Raw genomic sequence first — 17,907 nt, forward strand, 5'->3', positions numbered from 1 at the left:
TTGTTTGTATGTTTGTTTGTTTGTTATTTTCATAGAAATAGTGGTTCAACTATTAAATAAACAATTATATTAATTAATTATTTTTTTCGGTTTTTTAATTTGTGAATTGTTAAATTACTACTTATCTATACTAATGTAAAAATGTTTGATAAATTTTGAGGTATTCCAATTTATGTAATTACAAAAAGGCTTATGAATAAAAAGGAGACAACTGCTTAGCAGAGCGTGGTTTCGATCCACGGACCTCTGGGTTATGGGCCCAGCACGCTTCCACTGCGCCACTCTGCTTACTGATCACAACTGTCCTTTTTAAACTTTCATTTTATGTGATCAATAATACAGTACAGTCCGTTGATCAAATGAGGGTTACTTTTTTAACTATAAAGGTATAAATATAGCGGTAATAAGAGAACATGAATCAGATTCAGGAAAATTCTAAATAATTATAATATTACTGATTAATGAATACTATGTGACTAAATGTTTCAAATAAAAATTCAATATTTTTAATGTATTTATTTGTGAATACTATGTGACTAAATGTTTAAAGTATATCTTTCAATATTTTTAATGTATTTGTTTGTATTTTGTTTGTTTGTTATTTCAATAGAAATAGTGCAGAAACTATTTGATAAACAATTATATTAATTAATTTTTTATTCTATTTTTAATTTGTACACATGTTAAATTACTAGTTATCTATACTAATGTAAAAATGTTTGATAAATTTTGAGGTATTCCAATTATACGTAATACAAAAAGGCTTATGAATAAAAAGGAGACAACTGATTAGTCATAGCGTGGTTTCGATCCACGGACCTAAAGGTTCTGGGCCCAGGACGCTTAACTGCGCCACTCTGCTTACTGGTAGGAATTGCCCTTTTTAAACTTTCATTTTAGTGATCAGGAGTACAGTGGATGGTAACTGAAAAGGGTGACTGTGTGAATAAATAGAGATATACTTAGTTATTGTTTGGGGCAGACTGAGGAAAATTATATAGTGTTTGTTACTGACTAATCACTGCTCTATATTCATATTGAATCAAAATATCTATAATATATAGACTTTGTGAATACCATGTGACTAAATGTTTAAAGTATATCTTTCAATATTTTTAATGTATTTGTTTGTTTGTTTGTATGTTTGTTTGTTATTTTCATAGAAATAGTGGTTCAAATATTAAATAAACAACTAGTTAAAAAATTATTTTTTCGTTTTTTAATTTGTGAATTGTTAAATTGCTACTTATCTATACTAATGTAAAAATGTTTGATAAATTTTGAGGTATTCCAATTTATGTAATTACAAAAAGGCTTATGAATAAAAAGGAGACAACTGGTTAGCAGAGCGTGGTTTCGATCCACGGACCTCTGGGTTATGGGCCCAGCACGCTTCCACTGCGCCACTCTGCTTACTGTTCACAACTGTCCTTTTTAAACTTTCATTTTATGTGATCAATAATACAGTACAGTCCGTTGATCAAATGAGGGTTACTTTTTAAAAATAACTATAAAGGTATAAATATAGCGGTAATAAGAGAACTATGAATCAGATTCAGGAACATTCTAAATAATTATAATATATAGATTACTGAATACTATGTGACTAAATGTTTCAAATATAATATTCAATATTTTTAATGTATTTATTTGTGAATACTATGTGACTAAATGTTTAAAGTATATCTTTTAATATTTTTAATGTATTTGTTTGTATGTTTGTTTGTTTGTTATTTTCATAGAAATAGTGGTTCAACTATTAAATAAACAATTATATTAATTAATTAATTTTTTTCGGTTTTTTAATTTGTGAATTGTTAAATTACTACTTATCTATACTAATGTAAAAATGTTTGATAAATTTTGAGGTATTCCAATTTATGTAATTACAAAAAGGCTTATGAATAAAAAGGAGACAACTGGTTAGCAGAGCGTGGTTTCGATCCACGGACCTCTGGGTTATGGGCCCAGCACGCTTCCACTGCGCCACTCTGCTTACTGATCACAACTGTCCTTTTTAAACTTTCATTTTATGTGATCAATAATACAGTACAGTCCGTTGATCAAATGAGGGTTACTTTTTAAAAATAACTATAAAGGTATAAATATAGCGGTAATAAGAGAAATATGAATCAGATTCAGGAACATTCTAAATAATTATAATATATGATTACTGAATACTATGTGACTAAATGTTTCAAATATATGAACATTCTAAATAATTATAATATATAGATTTGTGAATACTATGTGACTAAATGTTTAAAGTATATCTTTTAATATTTTTAATGTATTTGTTTGTTTGTATGTTTTGTATGTTTGTTTGTTATTTCGATAGAAATAGTGGTTCAAATATTAAATAAACAATTATTATTAATTAATTTTTTTTTTCGGTTTTTTAATTTGTGAATTGTTAAATTACTACTTATCTATACTAATGTAAAAATGTTTGATAAATTTTGAGGTATTCCAATTTATGTAATTACAAAAAGGCTTATGAATAAAAAGGAGACAACTGGTTAGCAGAGCGTGGTTTCGATCCACGGACCTCTGGGTTATGGGCCCAGCACGCTTCCACTGCGCCACTCTGCTTACTGTTCACAACTGTCCTTTTTAAACTTTCATTTTATGTGATCAATAATACAGTACAGTCCGTTGATCAAATGAGGGTTACTTTTTAAAAATAACTATAAAGGTATAAATATAGCGGTAATAAGAGAACTATGAATCAGATTCAGGAACATTCTAAATAATTATAATATATAGATTAGTGAATACTATGTGACTAAATGTTTCAAATATATCATTCAATATTTTTAATGTATTTATTTGTGAATACTATGTGACTAAATGTTTAAAGTATATCTTTTAATATTTTTAATGTATTTGTTTGTTTGTATGTTTGTTTGTTTGTTATTTTCATAGAAATAGTGGTTCAACTATTAAATAAACAATTATATTAATTAATTATTTTTTTCGGTTTTTTAATTTGTGAATTGTTAAATTACTACTTATCTATACTAATGTAAAAATGTTTGATAAATTTTGAGGTATTCCAATTTATGTAATTACAAAAAGGCTTATGAATAAAAAGGAGACAACTGCTTAGCAGAGCGTGGTTTCGATCCACGGACCTCTGGGTTATGGGCCCAGCACGCTTCCACTGCGCCACTCTGCTTACTGTTCACAACTGTCCTTTTTAAACTTTCATTTTATGTGATCAATAATACAGTACAGTCCGTTGATCAAATGAGGGTTACTTTTTAAAAATAACTATAAAGGTATAAATATAGCGGTAATAAGAGAAATATGAATCAGATTCAGGAACATTCTAAATAATTATAATATATAGATTTGTGAATACTATGTGACTAAATGTTTCAAATATATCATTCAATATTTTTAATGTATTTATTTGTGAATACTATGTGACTAAATGTTTAAAGTATATCTTTTAATATTTTTAATGTATTTGTTTGTTTGTATGTTTGTTTGTTTGTTATTTTCATAGAAATAGTGGTTCAACTATTAAATAAACAATTATATTAATTAATTATTTTTTTCGGTTTTTTAATTTGTGAATTGTTAAATTACTACTTATCTATACTAATGTAAAAATGTTTGATAAATTTTGAGGTATTCCAATTTATGTAATTACAAAAAGGCTTATGAATAAAAAGGAGACAACTGCTTAGCAGAGCGTGGTTTCGATCCACGGACCTCTGGGTTATGGGCCCAGCACGCTTCCACTGCGCCACTCTGCTTACTGTTCACAACTGCCCTTTTTAAACTTTCATTTTATGTGATCAATAATACAGCATAGTCCGTTGATCAGATGAGGGTTACTGTTTTATATAACTATAACTATACGATTAAACAGACTGAGGAAAATTATATAGTGTTTGTTACTGACTAATCACTGCTCTATATTCATATTGAATAAAAATATCTATAATATATAGACTTTGTGAATACTATGTGACTAAATGTTTAAAGTATATCTTTCAATATTTTTAATGTATTTGTTTGTTTGTGTCACAAGTCAAGGGTAATCAGAGCAGAATGTGATTTGAAAGTAATTATTTGTAGATTTACTATACTATGTTTATTAGTACACATGTGGTATTTTTAGTTGTACATATGAAGTTTATAGTATAATACTTATTATCAATTATACGGTAATACAGGTTGTACAGTTGAGAGAAATGGAATAGATTAGTCATAGCTTGGATCGTGAAACTAAAGGTTTCTTGGTATGGGATTAATTAGGCAAGGTAGGAATTTGTATTGTTATAGCTTGTAGCAGGAGTGAGTGGATGGTAACTGAAGAGCTGACTGTGTGAATAAAAGAGATGACTTAGTTATTGTTTGGGGCAGTGTGATTTATTTTTGAGAGAGAATAGTGAACAAGATTTGTACAAGTTGGACAGAAGTTTGTGAAAGACTTTGGTGTTTATAGTTCGGGTTAATGCTTAACCGTAAGTAATTAAATATTTGATATTTAGTATGTAGTGTTATTTTGTGATGATTGTAAAACATAATTGTATTATGTTAAAGTGTAGTAGTATGGTAATGACATATTAATTTTATAAAGATGTGGATAATGAATGTTTAGTATAACCTGTATAATGTGGACATTGAGTAACGAGATGAAGTTGTTTGGTATATAAAGTGTATGGAATAATAAGGTGTTACATCATAGTAATTAAGTGTATCTTGGTTACAACATTGTAAGAGGTATCTGTTCTAGATGGTACAGCAGTAGTGTCTACTGAGAGCTGTAGAGGGGGCTTGCCTGTGTGAAGATGTATCCAGAGATGTAGAGATGGCTTGCCTGAATGAAGATGCGGCTGAGAGTCAAGCTTGTGGAGGTTTGGTGACTTCGTGGAGGAGGGGTACACGAGAGAGTGCAGTGTGGTGGTAATGTGGAAATGAAGTTCCATGTGTGGGCTATTTCTTAGCTATGTTCGGGTTATATAGTAAACAACGGGTTGTTGTTTTGTAATTTTATTATTATACTGTGCAAGTATAATAATGGAGGTGTGGTGAATTCGGAAGGTGAAGAGAAGGATGAGTTGTGCAATTAGTTCATAATTGTATTAGTTAACAACGTGCTCATGTATGTGTTGAAACATTAGCAGTGATAGTTGATAATGGAAGAAAGTGGTATGTGCAATACTGCTTAATATAAATAAGTGACTTTGGGTGTTATAAAAGAACTGTTTTAATGAAGATATATGAAGTCATAAGTGGACACCGGCCTCGGTGGTGTCGTGGCAGGCCATCGGTCTACAGGCTGGTAGGTACTGGGTTCGGATCCCAGTCGAGGCATGGGATTTTTAATCCAGATACCGACTCCAAACCCTGAGTGAGTGCTCCGCAAGGCTCAATGGGTAGGTGTAAACCACTTGCACCGACCAGTGATCCATAACTGGTTCAACAAAGGCCATGGTTTGTGCTATCCTGTCTGTGGGAAGCGCAACTAAAAGATCCCTTGCTGCCTGTCGTAAAAAGAGTAGCCTATGTGGCGACAGCGGGTTTCCTCTAAAAACAGTGTCAGAATGACCATATGTTTGACGTCCAATAGCCCATGATAAGATAAAAAATCAATGTGCTCTAGTGGCGTCGTTAAATAAAACAAACTTTACTCTTTTTTTTCATAAGTGGACACTGATATCTTATTTTGAATACGTAATATTTTAAATATTGCGTGGTGCTATGTGTGTGATGCGATATATACTTAATACATTGAGTAGTATTTGTGTGTAATTAATATTGAGTAGTGTGGTGGTCATCTGTACTAAGATGGTGACTGGTGAAATTTGTTAAATGTGTGATGGAGAGAAAGGTTTGGGTGTTAGTGTGCATTGATGTATGATGAATAGCCTATAGTTTGAATAATGATTGAAATGTGTGAGTGTATATGATTATTATTTGCTGATGTAAATAAATGTAGCAAACTTATATTGGTTTTATGTGTTGTTTCTTTTAGTTATCTAATCACTTTTGACAGTTTGTATGTTTGTTTGTTATTTCGATAGAAATAGTGGTTCAAATATTAAATAAACAACTAGTTTAATTTTTTTTAAATTGATCGGTTTTTAATTTGTGAATTGTTAAATTGCTACTTATGTATACTAATGTAAAAATGTGTGATAAATGTTTAGTATTCCAATTTATGCCATTAGGAAAATATTTATGAACAAAAAGAAGACAACTGGTTAGCAGAGCGTGGTTTCGATCCACGGACCTCTGGGTTATGGGCCCAGCACGCTTCCACTGCGCCACTCTGCTTACTGTTCACATGTGCCCTTTTTAAACTTTCAATAACAATATTTTTAATGTATTTGTTTGTTTGTACGTTTGTTTGTTTATTATTTCGATAATATAATAATAACATATCAGGTATATTTAGTTTTTCTGTGTATTGCAATATATCGTATATTAATCTTATATTTTCCCCAATATATCTACCTTTTATGAAACCAGTTTGATCACTTGCAATAAGTTTGTCTAATACATTTTTTATTCGATTTGCTATGCATCCTGATGCAATCTTGTATGCACAATTCAACAGAGTAATTGGTCTCCAATTCTTGAGAAATTGTTTTGGTTTATTTAGGTTAAATATTTACTTATATGTGTATGTGATGTTTATGATTATGTGTGCTATGGAATACATAGAAGTGTTTATTTGTATAGTTATTTTATAATGTGCTTAGCACATGCTTATATAGCAATGATGTGATAATTAAATTAACCTTTCAATTATAATTATATTTGATTTGAGTCTATTTGAATTGAAATGTCTGTGTGTTAAATGTACATTAGTAATAATATATGTAGTAACCTGGAAAATGTAACTGATTTTATGTCCTTTTGTTATTCCAGGGTCGATATAGAGATATATATGAATTGATGTATGTTTTATATACATCGGGATCTTCATATCCCTCCAGCTGATCCCTGAATAAAGACCTTAAACCTCAGCTGAAGTCTTCTGTGGTATATAGAACCTTCGGTAACATATATAGTGTTTCTTTGTGACTTATCACTGCTTTATATAGAATTCAATCAAAATAAACATAATACATAGACTTTGTAAATACTATATGACTAAATGTTTCTAGTGTATCTTTCAATATTTTTTATTTCTTTATTTGTTTGTTTTTTTCGTTAGAAATAGTTGTTCAAACATTAAACAAATAATTAGATTTAATAAATATATCTTAATTGTCTTTTAATTTGTGACGTGTTAATTTGCTACTTATCTATTCCAATGTAAATTTTGTTTTTACAAAAACACGAACAAAAAGGATACAACTGGTTAGCAGAGTGTGGTTTTGATCCATGGACCTGTGGGTTATGGGCCCAGGACTCTTCCTCTGTGCCACTCTGCTACTAAGTCCCAACCCTTCCGGGACATAACCACTCCACAGACAAGACTCACTCAGTGCCCCCTGCAAATACAGCTTGGCACACCATGGCACTTTGCAGACCCAGGCAATGTGCATAACCCATTGGCACTCGCCAATCCAGCCCCAGCTATGGCACATTCAGACAGAGGATGAAAGTCATGAAAGATAATCTTTCTAGGAGAAGGAAAACTCGGGAAAAAAAACAAAACAGGGTAGACTGGGCTCAACAGCCTTGATAGAAAGCCAGTCTAGGAGAAAGTATACTCCAACCTTAAAATCATCTGGACAAGCAGCATTCGTAAATTGGCCTCGGTGGTGTTGTTGTGAAGCCATCGGAAATAAGGCTGGTAGGTACAGGGTTCGTAGACCGCAACAGGCTCCCACCCAGAGCGAGTTTTAACGACTCAATGGGGTAGGTGTAAGACTATTACAGCCTCCTTTCTCTCACTAACAGCTAATAACTAACCCATTGTCCTGGATTGACAGCCCAGATAGCTGAGACGTGTGCCCAGGACAGCATGCTTAAACCTTAATTGGATATAAGCATGAAAATAAGTTGAAATGAATGAATGAATGAAGCATTCGTAAGTCTTGGTTGACAAGCTGCCTGACAAGTGACACCCGCGGATGTAGATCCGTTTAGCAACCAACAAGCAACATGTCAGGAACTCCTTCAAAGCCAGAATGTGCTGACTGTATACAGTAAGCAGACCTTGAAAACATCTGAGCACATACACAATTACCCATTATGGCCATGCATTCATTCGTTCTGAACAACAGAATTGTACAAGACTGAGTCAAAAGAAGTTAATTTTGACAATGGAAACATTGACCCCATGAATCAGTTTATTTTTTTCTGTGAGGACTGACACTTCAAGAACCACTGCAGGTTTTTTTTAGGAAGCAGAGCAACTTTTTAAAAAGTACATCGAAAACACGTTAAGCACTCCCTTGATGTGCGGCCAGACTGGGATCGATCCCTGTCTGTGGGTCAGTTGAGCTAGTTCTCACTCCAGCCAGTGCACAACAACTGGTACATGAAAGTGTGGTATGTACTATCTTGTTTGTGGGATGGTGTATATAAAAGATCCATTGGTACTAATGGAAAAATGTAGCAGGTTTTCTCTCATAATGTTTGACATGCAATACCCAATGATTAATAAATCAATGTAGTCTAGTGGTGTCATTAAACAACAAACTTTAATTTTAACTTCTTCATAAACAAACAAGCATCATATATAAGCAGCCTTGCCAAGAAACATCCTAACCGTCCTCGATAGTGTAGTGGTTAAGCCACTGGTACTGGAATTTAACAACTCGGTGGGTAGGTGTAAGACCACTATACCGACTTCTATCTCACTAACTACTAACCAGCTATCCTGAACTATGAGACTGTCCAGGATAACATGCTTGTACTATAATTAGATATAAGCATGGAAATAACAATAAATGAATGAAATGATTGTTTGTTTTGTTTAACGACACCACTGGAGCACATTAATTAATTAATCATCAGCTATTGGATGTCAAACATATGCTTATTCGGACTCGTAGTCATCAAGGTAAACCCGCTACATTTTTCCTAATGCAGCAAAGGATCTTTTATGTGGACTTTCCCCACAGACAGAAAAGCACATACCACTGCCTTTGTCCAGTTGTGGTGCACTGGTTGGAACAAGAAAAACCCAATCAGCTGAATGGATCCAACAAGGTGGTTTGATCCTGCAATGCAAGCACTCAACCGACTGAGCTAAATCCCACCAAAATGGGATGGATGAAAATTAATGGATGGATGGATGGATGGATGGATGGATAGACGGATGGTCATTTCAAAAGATTTGACAGGCCTGTCATTTGAAAAAATTTGACAGGCCGGTCATTTTTAAAAATTTGATAGGCGGGTGATTTGAAAAAATTTGACAAGCCTGTCATTTTAAAAAATGTGCCAGGCTGGACATTTGAAAAAATTTGCCAGGCCTGTCATTTGAAAAAATTTGAACGGTGGGTCATTTAAAAAAATTTGACCGGTGGGTCATTTAAAAAAATTTGACCGGTGGGTCATTTGAAAAAATTTGACCGGTGGGTCATTTAAAAAACTTTGCCAGGCCTGTCATTTGAAAAAATTTGCCAGGCTTGTCATTTGAAAAAATTTGACCGGTGGGTCATTTAAAAAAATTTGACCGGTGGGTCATTTAAAAAAATTTGACCGGTGGGTCATTTGAAAAAATGTGACTGGTGGGTCATTTAAAAAAATTAGCCAGGCCTGTCATTTGAAAAAATTTGACCGGTGGGTCATTTGAAAAAATGTGACTGGTGGGTCATTTAAAAAAATTAGCCAGGCCTGTCATTTGAAAAAATTTGCCAGGCCTGTCATTTGAAAAAATTTGCCAGGCCTGTCATTTGAAAAAATTTGCCAGGCCTGTCATTTGAAAAATTTTGCCAGGCCTGTCATTTGAAAAAATTTGACCGGTGGGTCATTTGAAAAAATTTGACAGGCCTGTCATATGAAAAAATTTGACCTGTGGGTCATTTGAAAAAATTTGACAGGCCTGTCATTTGAAAAAATTTGACAGGCTTGTCATTTGAAAAAATTTGACCGGTGGGTCATTTGAAAAAATTTGACAGGCCTGTCATTTGAAAAAATTTGACCGGTGGGTCATTTGAAAAAATTTGACAGGCCTGTTATTTGAAAAAATTTGCAAGGCCTGTCATTTGAAAAAATTTGACAGGCCTGTCATTTGAAAACATTTGACTGGTGGGTCATTTGAAAAAATTTGCCAGGCCTGTCATTTGAAAAAATTTGCCAGGCCTGTCATTTGAAAAAATTTGACAGGCCTGTCATTTGAAAAAATTTGACCGGTGGGTCATTTGAAAAAATTAGACCGGTGGTTCATTTGAAAAAATTTGACCGGTGGGTCATTTGAAAAAATTTGACAGGCCTGTCATTTGAAAACTTTTGACCGGTGGGTCATTTGAAAAAATTTGCCAGGTCTGTCATTTGAAAAAATTTGACAGGCCTGTCATTTGAAAACATTTGACCAGTGGGTCATTTGAAAAAATTTGCCAGGCCTGTCATTTGAAAAAATTAGACAGGCCTGTCATTTGAAAAAATTTGACAGGCCTGTCATTTGAAAAAATTTGACCGGTGGGTCATTTGAAAAAATTAGACCGGTGGTTCATTTGAAAAAATTTGACCGGTGGGTCATTTGAAAAAATTTGACAGGCCTGTCATTTGAAAACTTTTGACCGGTGGGTCATTTGAAAAAATTTGCCAGGTCTGTCATTTGAAAACATTTGACAGGCCTGTCATTTGAAAACATTTGACCAGTGGGTCATTTGAAAAAATTTGCCAGGCCTGTCATTTGAAAAAATTAGACAGGCCTGTCATTTGAAAAAATTTGACCGGTGGGTCATTTGAAAAAATTTGACAGGCCTGTCATTTGAAAAAATTTGAAAGGCGGGTGATTTGAAAAAATTTGACAGGCCTGTCATTTGGAAAAATTTGACCGGTGGGTCATTTGAAAAAATTAGACCGGTGGTTCATTTGAAAAAATTTGCCAGGCCTGTCATTTGAAAAAATTAGACAGGCCTGTCATTTGAAAAAATTTGACAGGCCTGTCATTTGAAAAAATTTGACCGGTGGGTGATTTGAAAATTTTTGACAGGCCTGTCATTTGAAAAAATTTGACAGGCCTGTCATTTTAAAAAATTTGAAAGGCGGGTGGTTTGAAAAAATTTGACAGGCCTGTCATTTGGAAAAATTTGACCGGTGGGTCATTTGAAAAAATTAGACCGGTGGTTCATTTGAAAAAATTTGACAGGCGGGTGATTTGAAAAAATTTGACAGGCCTGTCATTTGAAAAAATTCGACCGGTGGGTCATTTGAAAAAATGAGACCGGTGGTTCATTTGAAAAAATTTGACAGGCGGGTGATTTGAAAAAATTTGACAGGCCTGTCATTTGAAACAATTTGACCGGTGGGTCATTTGAAAAAATTTGACAGGCGGGTGATTTGAAAAAATTTGACAGGCCTGTCATTTGAAAAAATTTGACCGGTGGGTCATTTGAAAAAATTTGACAGGCCAGACATTTGAAAAAATTTGACCGGTGGGTCATTTGAAAAAATTTGACAGGCGGGTTAAATTAATTAAATAATAAACTATCCATCTTTTACATCTCCCTCATTAAAAACAATTATTTTCATTGTATTCTTCTGTATAACAATTAATTTCTGTTAACACTTCAAAGTTCATGAGAGGTGGTGTGTTCCCCCAGCATCCTACCCCTGGATATGCGACTGCCTTTTTTAGATATAGGAAGACATTCATGATTGGCCTACATACCCAGTGCTTCATTAAACCCAGTACCGGCCAGCTTGTGTCCAATGGCTTAACCTCAACATCACCGAGGTCGGTCTGTATACTTTTGGCAAGAATTGCTGGACTTGTTTGACTTTAATGCTTGACATATTGCATGTATTGTAATAATAATAAAAGTAAATTTATATCACATTAAAAAGAAAGAAAGAAGTGTTTTATTTAATGATACATTGAACACTTTATTAATTATGGTTATATGGTGTCCGACATATGTTAAAGACCACAGAGATAACAGAGAGGAAACCCATTGCTGCTACTATGGGCTACTCCGGGGTTTTTTTTAATTAGCAGAAAGGGATTTTTTTATAAGCATTATCCCAGATAGGATAGTGTATACCACTGCCTTTATCAACCACAGTCCAATTTAACAAAATATATTGGAAGCCTAATTTGTTTTAATGTAAACAAATAAACAAGATTTTATTACTACTAATGTACTGTATTAATATAGTCTGAAGTACATATATTTCATTTTCATTTGTCCTTAAAATTATCTTCTGTAGTGATGTAATTTTTTTACACGAAACAGATGACTGGTATAACTGCTAGTCACCGATAAAAATGTATGGTGTTTTGTGAAATCGGCCCCAGTTATGGAGCACTGGCTGGAATGAGAAATAGACCAATGGGCCCACCAAGATGAGGGGAGAAAGAAGAAAAACCCGCTAAATATAAATTAATACAAAAACAACAAATGAGTAACAATAGTACTTTGTTTATTGGTTACCACTAGACACGTTTGCTGAATGGGTCATACACACATATATATATATATATATATATATATATATATATATATATATATATATATATATATATATACTCCTATACAAGTGTCTTTACGTATGAACAGTCAGTGTTAACAAGGAGTTACATCCACTTGTTTATATAGAGGTATATGTGTTTAAATGCACAGGTAAACAGAAATATACAGCTTTGGCCAGTAGCTTGCTTTTACGGTAAATCATCACATATATATATATACTTATGCATTTATAAATATAATTACAGCTTTACAAAAATATACAAACAATGAAAAAAAAAATGTATGGCCATTAAGTGTGAACAGTTTTTATATATATAGGCAAACCATTTTCTTGAATCTTCCTTTTCTCATATCAGAAGCTCTAACACCATTGTGCTTTTATAATGTAGTTGGATTATTTGTGTGATTAACTAAGGTAAAGTAAAGGCACGAAAAACACTGAAATTATCCTTATAAGGCCCCAATACCAAAATACTGGTATATGTTTTGAATTCCTAGATGTATATTAGATTCACTGTATGTTCTAGTGCACAATTGAGATATAGAGAATATCTGTGAAAGTTTCAATAAAATGCTAAGAATGTTTTTGTTTTCTTTTTTGAACCCTTAATAATAAGTTGGTTCTTTCGAAGTTATGCATGAATTAATATAATTGTAGCATAAAAGCAACTGCATTAAGGGAAACAAATTGTCAACTTTAGTAGAATGTTTCCAAATGTTGAAATTATTCACTTATTGGATGCTTCATAAAAACATGGATACTAGTAGCATATGGCCTAAATAATTAAAACAAAGTATTGTCTTGTTACTAGTACCATATGGTCTAAATAACTAAAACAAAGTATTGTCTTGTTATTAGAACCATGAGGCTTAAATAACTGAAACAAAAGTATTGTTTTGTTATTAGTACCATAAGGTCTAATTGAAACAAAGTATTGTCTTGGTACCATGTGGCATAACAACTGAAAGAAAGTGTTGTCTTGGTATTAGTACCTAAACAAAGTATTGTCTTGGTATTAGTACCTAAACAAAGTAATGTCTTGGTATTAGTACCTAAACAAAGTATTGTCTTGGTATTAGTACCATGTGGCCTACATAACTGAAACAAGTCTTCTTTCATTATTAGTACCTAACAAAATCTTTTTTTGTTATTAGTACCATGTGGCCTAAATAACTAAAACACAGTCTCGTCTTGTTATTAGTACCATGTGACCTGAATAACTAAAACAACGTCTTATCTTGTTATTAGTACTATGTGGCCCAAATAACTGAGAAAATCTTGTTGTCTTGGCATTAGTACCATGTTGAAAACACTGCACAATTCTGTAAACCCTGAGCATTAGAAAAGTGAAGGTATCTAAATCTACCAGGTCCCAGCCCTGTTTCTACTGACACACACTTTGCTGCCAAACTTGAAGAAAGAAAAAATCAGCTTTGTCGGTTTGTTATAAATTGGATGTCCTTGACAGGATCCAAGGTCACACTAAGCTAAAGTGAAATGTGAGTCTATTGCTATCAAAGAAAGAAATTTGGTCCACAAAGAGAGAAGACATTAGACACAAACATTCTTAGCCCTGGAGCTAATCCAATACATGTCCTCGGCCTTAAAGAGAGAAATCGTGTGCACACATCTACATACATATACTGCATATATTGAGATATATATTGTTAACATCTGTATTTATGCTTTTTGGATCACAGGCTGTTATGCATTAGTTACCCATAATTTCAGATTAATATTTACATGCAACATTTTTGGCTTAAAACTGCATTCTCTCACTGCAACTTCCCATATAGTCTTTGCAGCATGTATTCTGTTCTAATCAGAACATCAAAATCGGATGTCTGAGGGAAGGGAAAAAAAGGAGAATTTGTTTTTCGGGTGTCTATGGTTACTGTGTTACTTGGTCAAGACAGAAAAAGGAATCTGTTTTTGCTAAATAGGCTACTCGTACAGATAAACAGCAACAACCTTTGATGTATCATAGTGGACCACTGGTTAAGATGGGGGAGAGGGGGCTCTATCAAGGGCAATTAATTCTATGACCCATTGCATCTCAGGTGAAAGCTATACATCCCCATTTCTAAGTTGTAACGATTAGGACGTTTTGTTTTCCATGACAAACAGCAACCTCTTAGTGAGTAAACCTGGAGAAATCAGAATTAATGTTGGGAAGTAAAACTGTAAGCAAAAATATTTTACATCAAAGCTTCTGAATCAGGCACATAGTTCAACTAAAACATTTACATCATTAGAAATGTGGTTTATGTTCACTTATGAAGCAACAGATTGTGACTGTTCCAGTGTTAATGGAAAGTTACAGATCCTAGACAGCTAAACACAAGATGAAATTAAACTACTTGAAAACTGAAGTTTGTAGATACTACAAATTGCATTCTATAAGTCAATATGAAAAGTCACAGCATGAGAATGCAGCTTTATCAATGTCATGGCATGAAGGAAAGGGAGGTAATCTACAAGTCCCCTGAACACAAGACTGCTGTGTGCTGCAACTGTTTACAATTATTTACACGTCATGACAAAATTCAGCACCAAGACACTTCACTTGTTTACATACTTCAGTGAATAAACACAATCCAGGCACAGTAATTAAAGTCTAGACTAAAGACTTATAAAAGTCTCACCCATACAAGTAACATCTAGTTAAGTCTGGACACAAGTCTTGAGTCAGGACTTGTTAGTTTTGTAAGCATGGACCTTGAGGTAAATATCATTTATACTGCCATTTTCAATAATAATATTGAAATATGTGGTTATTTCCTAATGTAGTGTCCACAGCCATCTGTCATAATAATATTCATATCAAATACGTTGCCATCTTTGAATAACAATGTCCACAATCAAATACAATGCCATCTAATAACAATATCTACACCAAATAGCACTATCAACATTTTACACAAAAACAAAAATCACAGCTGCCACTTAAAGATACAGATTCTGACATTCGTGAACACTTTTTGTTTCACAGATTCACTTCGGCCAAATGTGTAATTGTGTTATTACACTTCTGAAGAAAACACTGACAAACATTCGTGGATTAGTTAATGGTAGCATTAGCTCAAACATTGGCTGAATCTCTAGTTGAGAAGAAAAATACTTTTGGCACATCCATATGAGGAACAAGAATAACAAAACGCACCAAATACTCATACAGAATTCTGTTCCTCAACTGTACGACAAGACACTGTACTCATGAATTCAATGATGCCATTTTGTTTAGAAAATGTCTTTTTGAGTTCTTCACTGTTAAACAGTGTTAGAATATAGAATCTCTGTAAGGTCACATGATGGGTGTTCATTTGTGCGTAACCATGACTATACATCGGTCTCGGGCAAATCGGCTAGTTGATGGAATGATTCGCGAATTCTGTCCATGTAATTAGCACAAAGATAGGCATATGACTTGTTGTACCACTCCGGACTCCGGCCCCTAAAAATAAAAGGAATTAAATTACAAAACAACATTAAGATATTATATATCAAATCAGAGCAGCAAAATCAAGTCATTCCCAATCCATTCCCAAAGCAGACAATTCTTTTAACTAAATGTATAAATAAATTTTAAAATAACAACAAAATATGAATCTCATATTTAGCACAATGGAAGAATAATACAAATTATGATGTTAGAGGAGACAAATTTTTACAAATGTACAAAAATATTAATTTTAAAACATTATGGTATTGCTGTAAAATATTTCTCAAACTTTTCAATAATATATTATTTATTACTTCAAATTTTATTGGTCAGTTAAATGGTGTGATAAAAAACTAAAATGTTTCAACATTGAACATTATACACAATAATATTTACTATCAAAAATTATTAATAAATATTTTATTCACAGAATCTCTATAATATTTGCTAAAATGCTATTAAGAACAATTAATTCATTTTTTTTGGTTTCAGTTCTCTCACCTTGTGTCTGTCCGTGTTAGGTGTGTGATTCTAGTTTTTCCTGACCCGCATGGCTCCATGAGGAAATGTGACATCAGCTCCACAGCTTGGACTCCCTGGATCTCCGTGATGTCGGGGTGGTCAACAGATGTTGAAATCATCGCACACGCACCCTTAACCAGGTCAGTCCGCCAGTATCTGTAACATACCATCAGGTTTGTTAAAATTAAATCATTATACATTATATAAATTTGTAAATTTAGACATATTGATTTAAACTTTTCCTCCTAACTTTTTCTCCTGTCTTGCATGAAGGAATTGGCTCACATCAGAACCTGTGCCCAAGACAGGCATGCACTACAACAGCTTGCTCTGAATGTGACATAAAATGATTTCATTGTCATTGTCCTTAAAAAGTATTGTAATACCTATATTTTTCAAAATGCAGTAAAGCTATGGCTTGGTTATGCTGTTTGAATTAAATAATTTTTCAACAGAACATAGCAGCTGATGGATTGCATTAACAAACTATAGATAATGCAAGTAACTGAATTTACCTGAGTATACAGTAGTGCCGCGTGGGGTGTGGTGCCATGCTGTTACACATGTACTGGAACACATCCGCATGTTGATCCAACTGTTCAACCACCGACCAGTTCAACAGATCCTCATCCCACACTTGTCTGTGAATAACAGAAAAACACAATACAGGACTCAGGTTTCCTTAAATCATCAACACAATACAGAAATTCATTTTCCCTCAAATCATTAACAGAAAATACAGAACCCCTTAGTTTCATCAAATCATTAACAAGACAATACAAAATTAAGTTTCACTATTAATAACACAATACAGAACTAACATTTTCAATAAATCATTAGGAAGAATTCACTTTTTCAAAACACTTACAGAACTATTTTCTCAAAATACTGAACACAATTATAGAAATGATTAAATAAATATTAAATATAGTTCAAGATATTTTCAGTATACCCAGTATCCAATAATGTTGGCATTAAGAAGACTAGCATAATGAGTGCCATATAACTTAATAATATTTGCTCTTTTAATTTGTTTTTACATCAGAATATAATAACCAAGGAAAGAAAGAAAAAGTTTGTTTTGTTTAACAACACCACAAAGTACATTAATTTATTAATAATCAGCTATTGGTAATTTTGACATGTAGTCTTAGAGAGAAAACCCACTATATTTTTGCATTAGTATATATCTTTTATATGCACCATCCCAGACAGGACAGCACATACCACAGCCTTTTAACCATGAAGGGGGCAGGATTTAGCTTAGTCAGTTGAATGCTCATTTGAGGTACTTGTGGTTCGATCCTACCACCTCGATGGATCCATTCAACTGATTGGGGGTTTTCTCGTTCCAACTAGTGCACCATCACTGGTCAAAG

The 17,907-nt window shown here is 33.2% G+C and overlaps 1 protein-coding gene and 7 non-coding genes across 10 annotated transcripts in view; all 8 read right to left on the minus strand.

The window, feature by feature from the left end:
• Positions 1-216: 216 nt before the first annotated feature.
• Trnam-cau lies at positions 217-288 on the minus strand. The gene has a single exon. It is a non-coding gene; the product is annotated as a tRNA-Met (tRNA).
• A 1,053-nt stretch (positions 289-1,341) lies between these two features.
• On the minus strand, positions 1,342-1,413 carry Trnam-cau. Its single transcript has one exon. It is a non-coding gene; the product is annotated as a tRNA-Met (tRNA).
• A 511-nt stretch (positions 1,414-1,924) lies between these two features.
• Positions 1,925-1,996, minus strand: Trnam-cau. Its single transcript has one exon. It is a non-coding gene; the product is annotated as a tRNA-Met (tRNA).
• A 524-nt stretch (positions 1,997-2,520) lies between these two features.
• Trnam-cau lies at positions 2,521-2,592 on the minus strand. The gene has a single exon. It is a non-coding gene; the product is annotated as a tRNA-Met (tRNA).
• Positions 2,593-3,106: 514 nt separating this feature from the next.
• On the minus strand, positions 3,107-3,178 carry Trnam-cau. Its single transcript has one exon. It is a non-coding gene; the product is annotated as a tRNA-Met (tRNA).
• A 514-nt stretch (positions 3,179-3,692) lies between these two features.
• On the minus strand, positions 3,693-3,764 carry Trnam-cau. The gene has a single exon. It is a non-coding gene; the product is annotated as a tRNA-Met (tRNA).
• A 2,458-nt stretch (positions 3,765-6,222) lies between these two features.
• Trnam-cau lies at positions 6,223-6,294 on the minus strand. Its single transcript has one exon. It is a non-coding gene; the product is annotated as a tRNA-Met (tRNA).
• Positions 6,295-11,924: 5,630 nt separating this feature from the next.
• LOC121376384 (rho GTPase-activating protein 7-like) overlaps positions 11,925-17,907 on the minus strand; it is a 152,342-nt gene continuing 146,359 nt past the window's right edge. For all 3 annotated transcript variants that reach the window (XM_041504233.1, XM_041504234.1, XM_041504235.1), the window contains 3 exons: positions 17,044-17,169; positions 16,508-16,684; positions 11,925-16,018 (listed from right to left, as the gene is read on the minus strand). In XM_041504233.1, coding sequence (XP_041360167.1) covers positions 15,904-16,018; positions 16,508-16,684; positions 17,044-17,169 — 418 coding nt within the window. In that variant the 3' untranslated portion in view covers positions 11,925-15,903. The remainder of the gene's footprint in view (positions 16,019-16,507; positions 16,685-17,043; positions 17,170-17,907) is intronic.

Source organism: Gigantopelta aegis, chromosome 6, assembly GCF_016097555.1.
Source record: "Gigantopelta aegis isolate Gae_Host chromosome 6, Gae_host_genome, whole genome shotgun sequence".
NCBI lineage: Eukaryota > Metazoa > Mollusca > Gastropoda > Neomphalida > Peltospiridae > Gigantopelta > Gigantopelta aegis.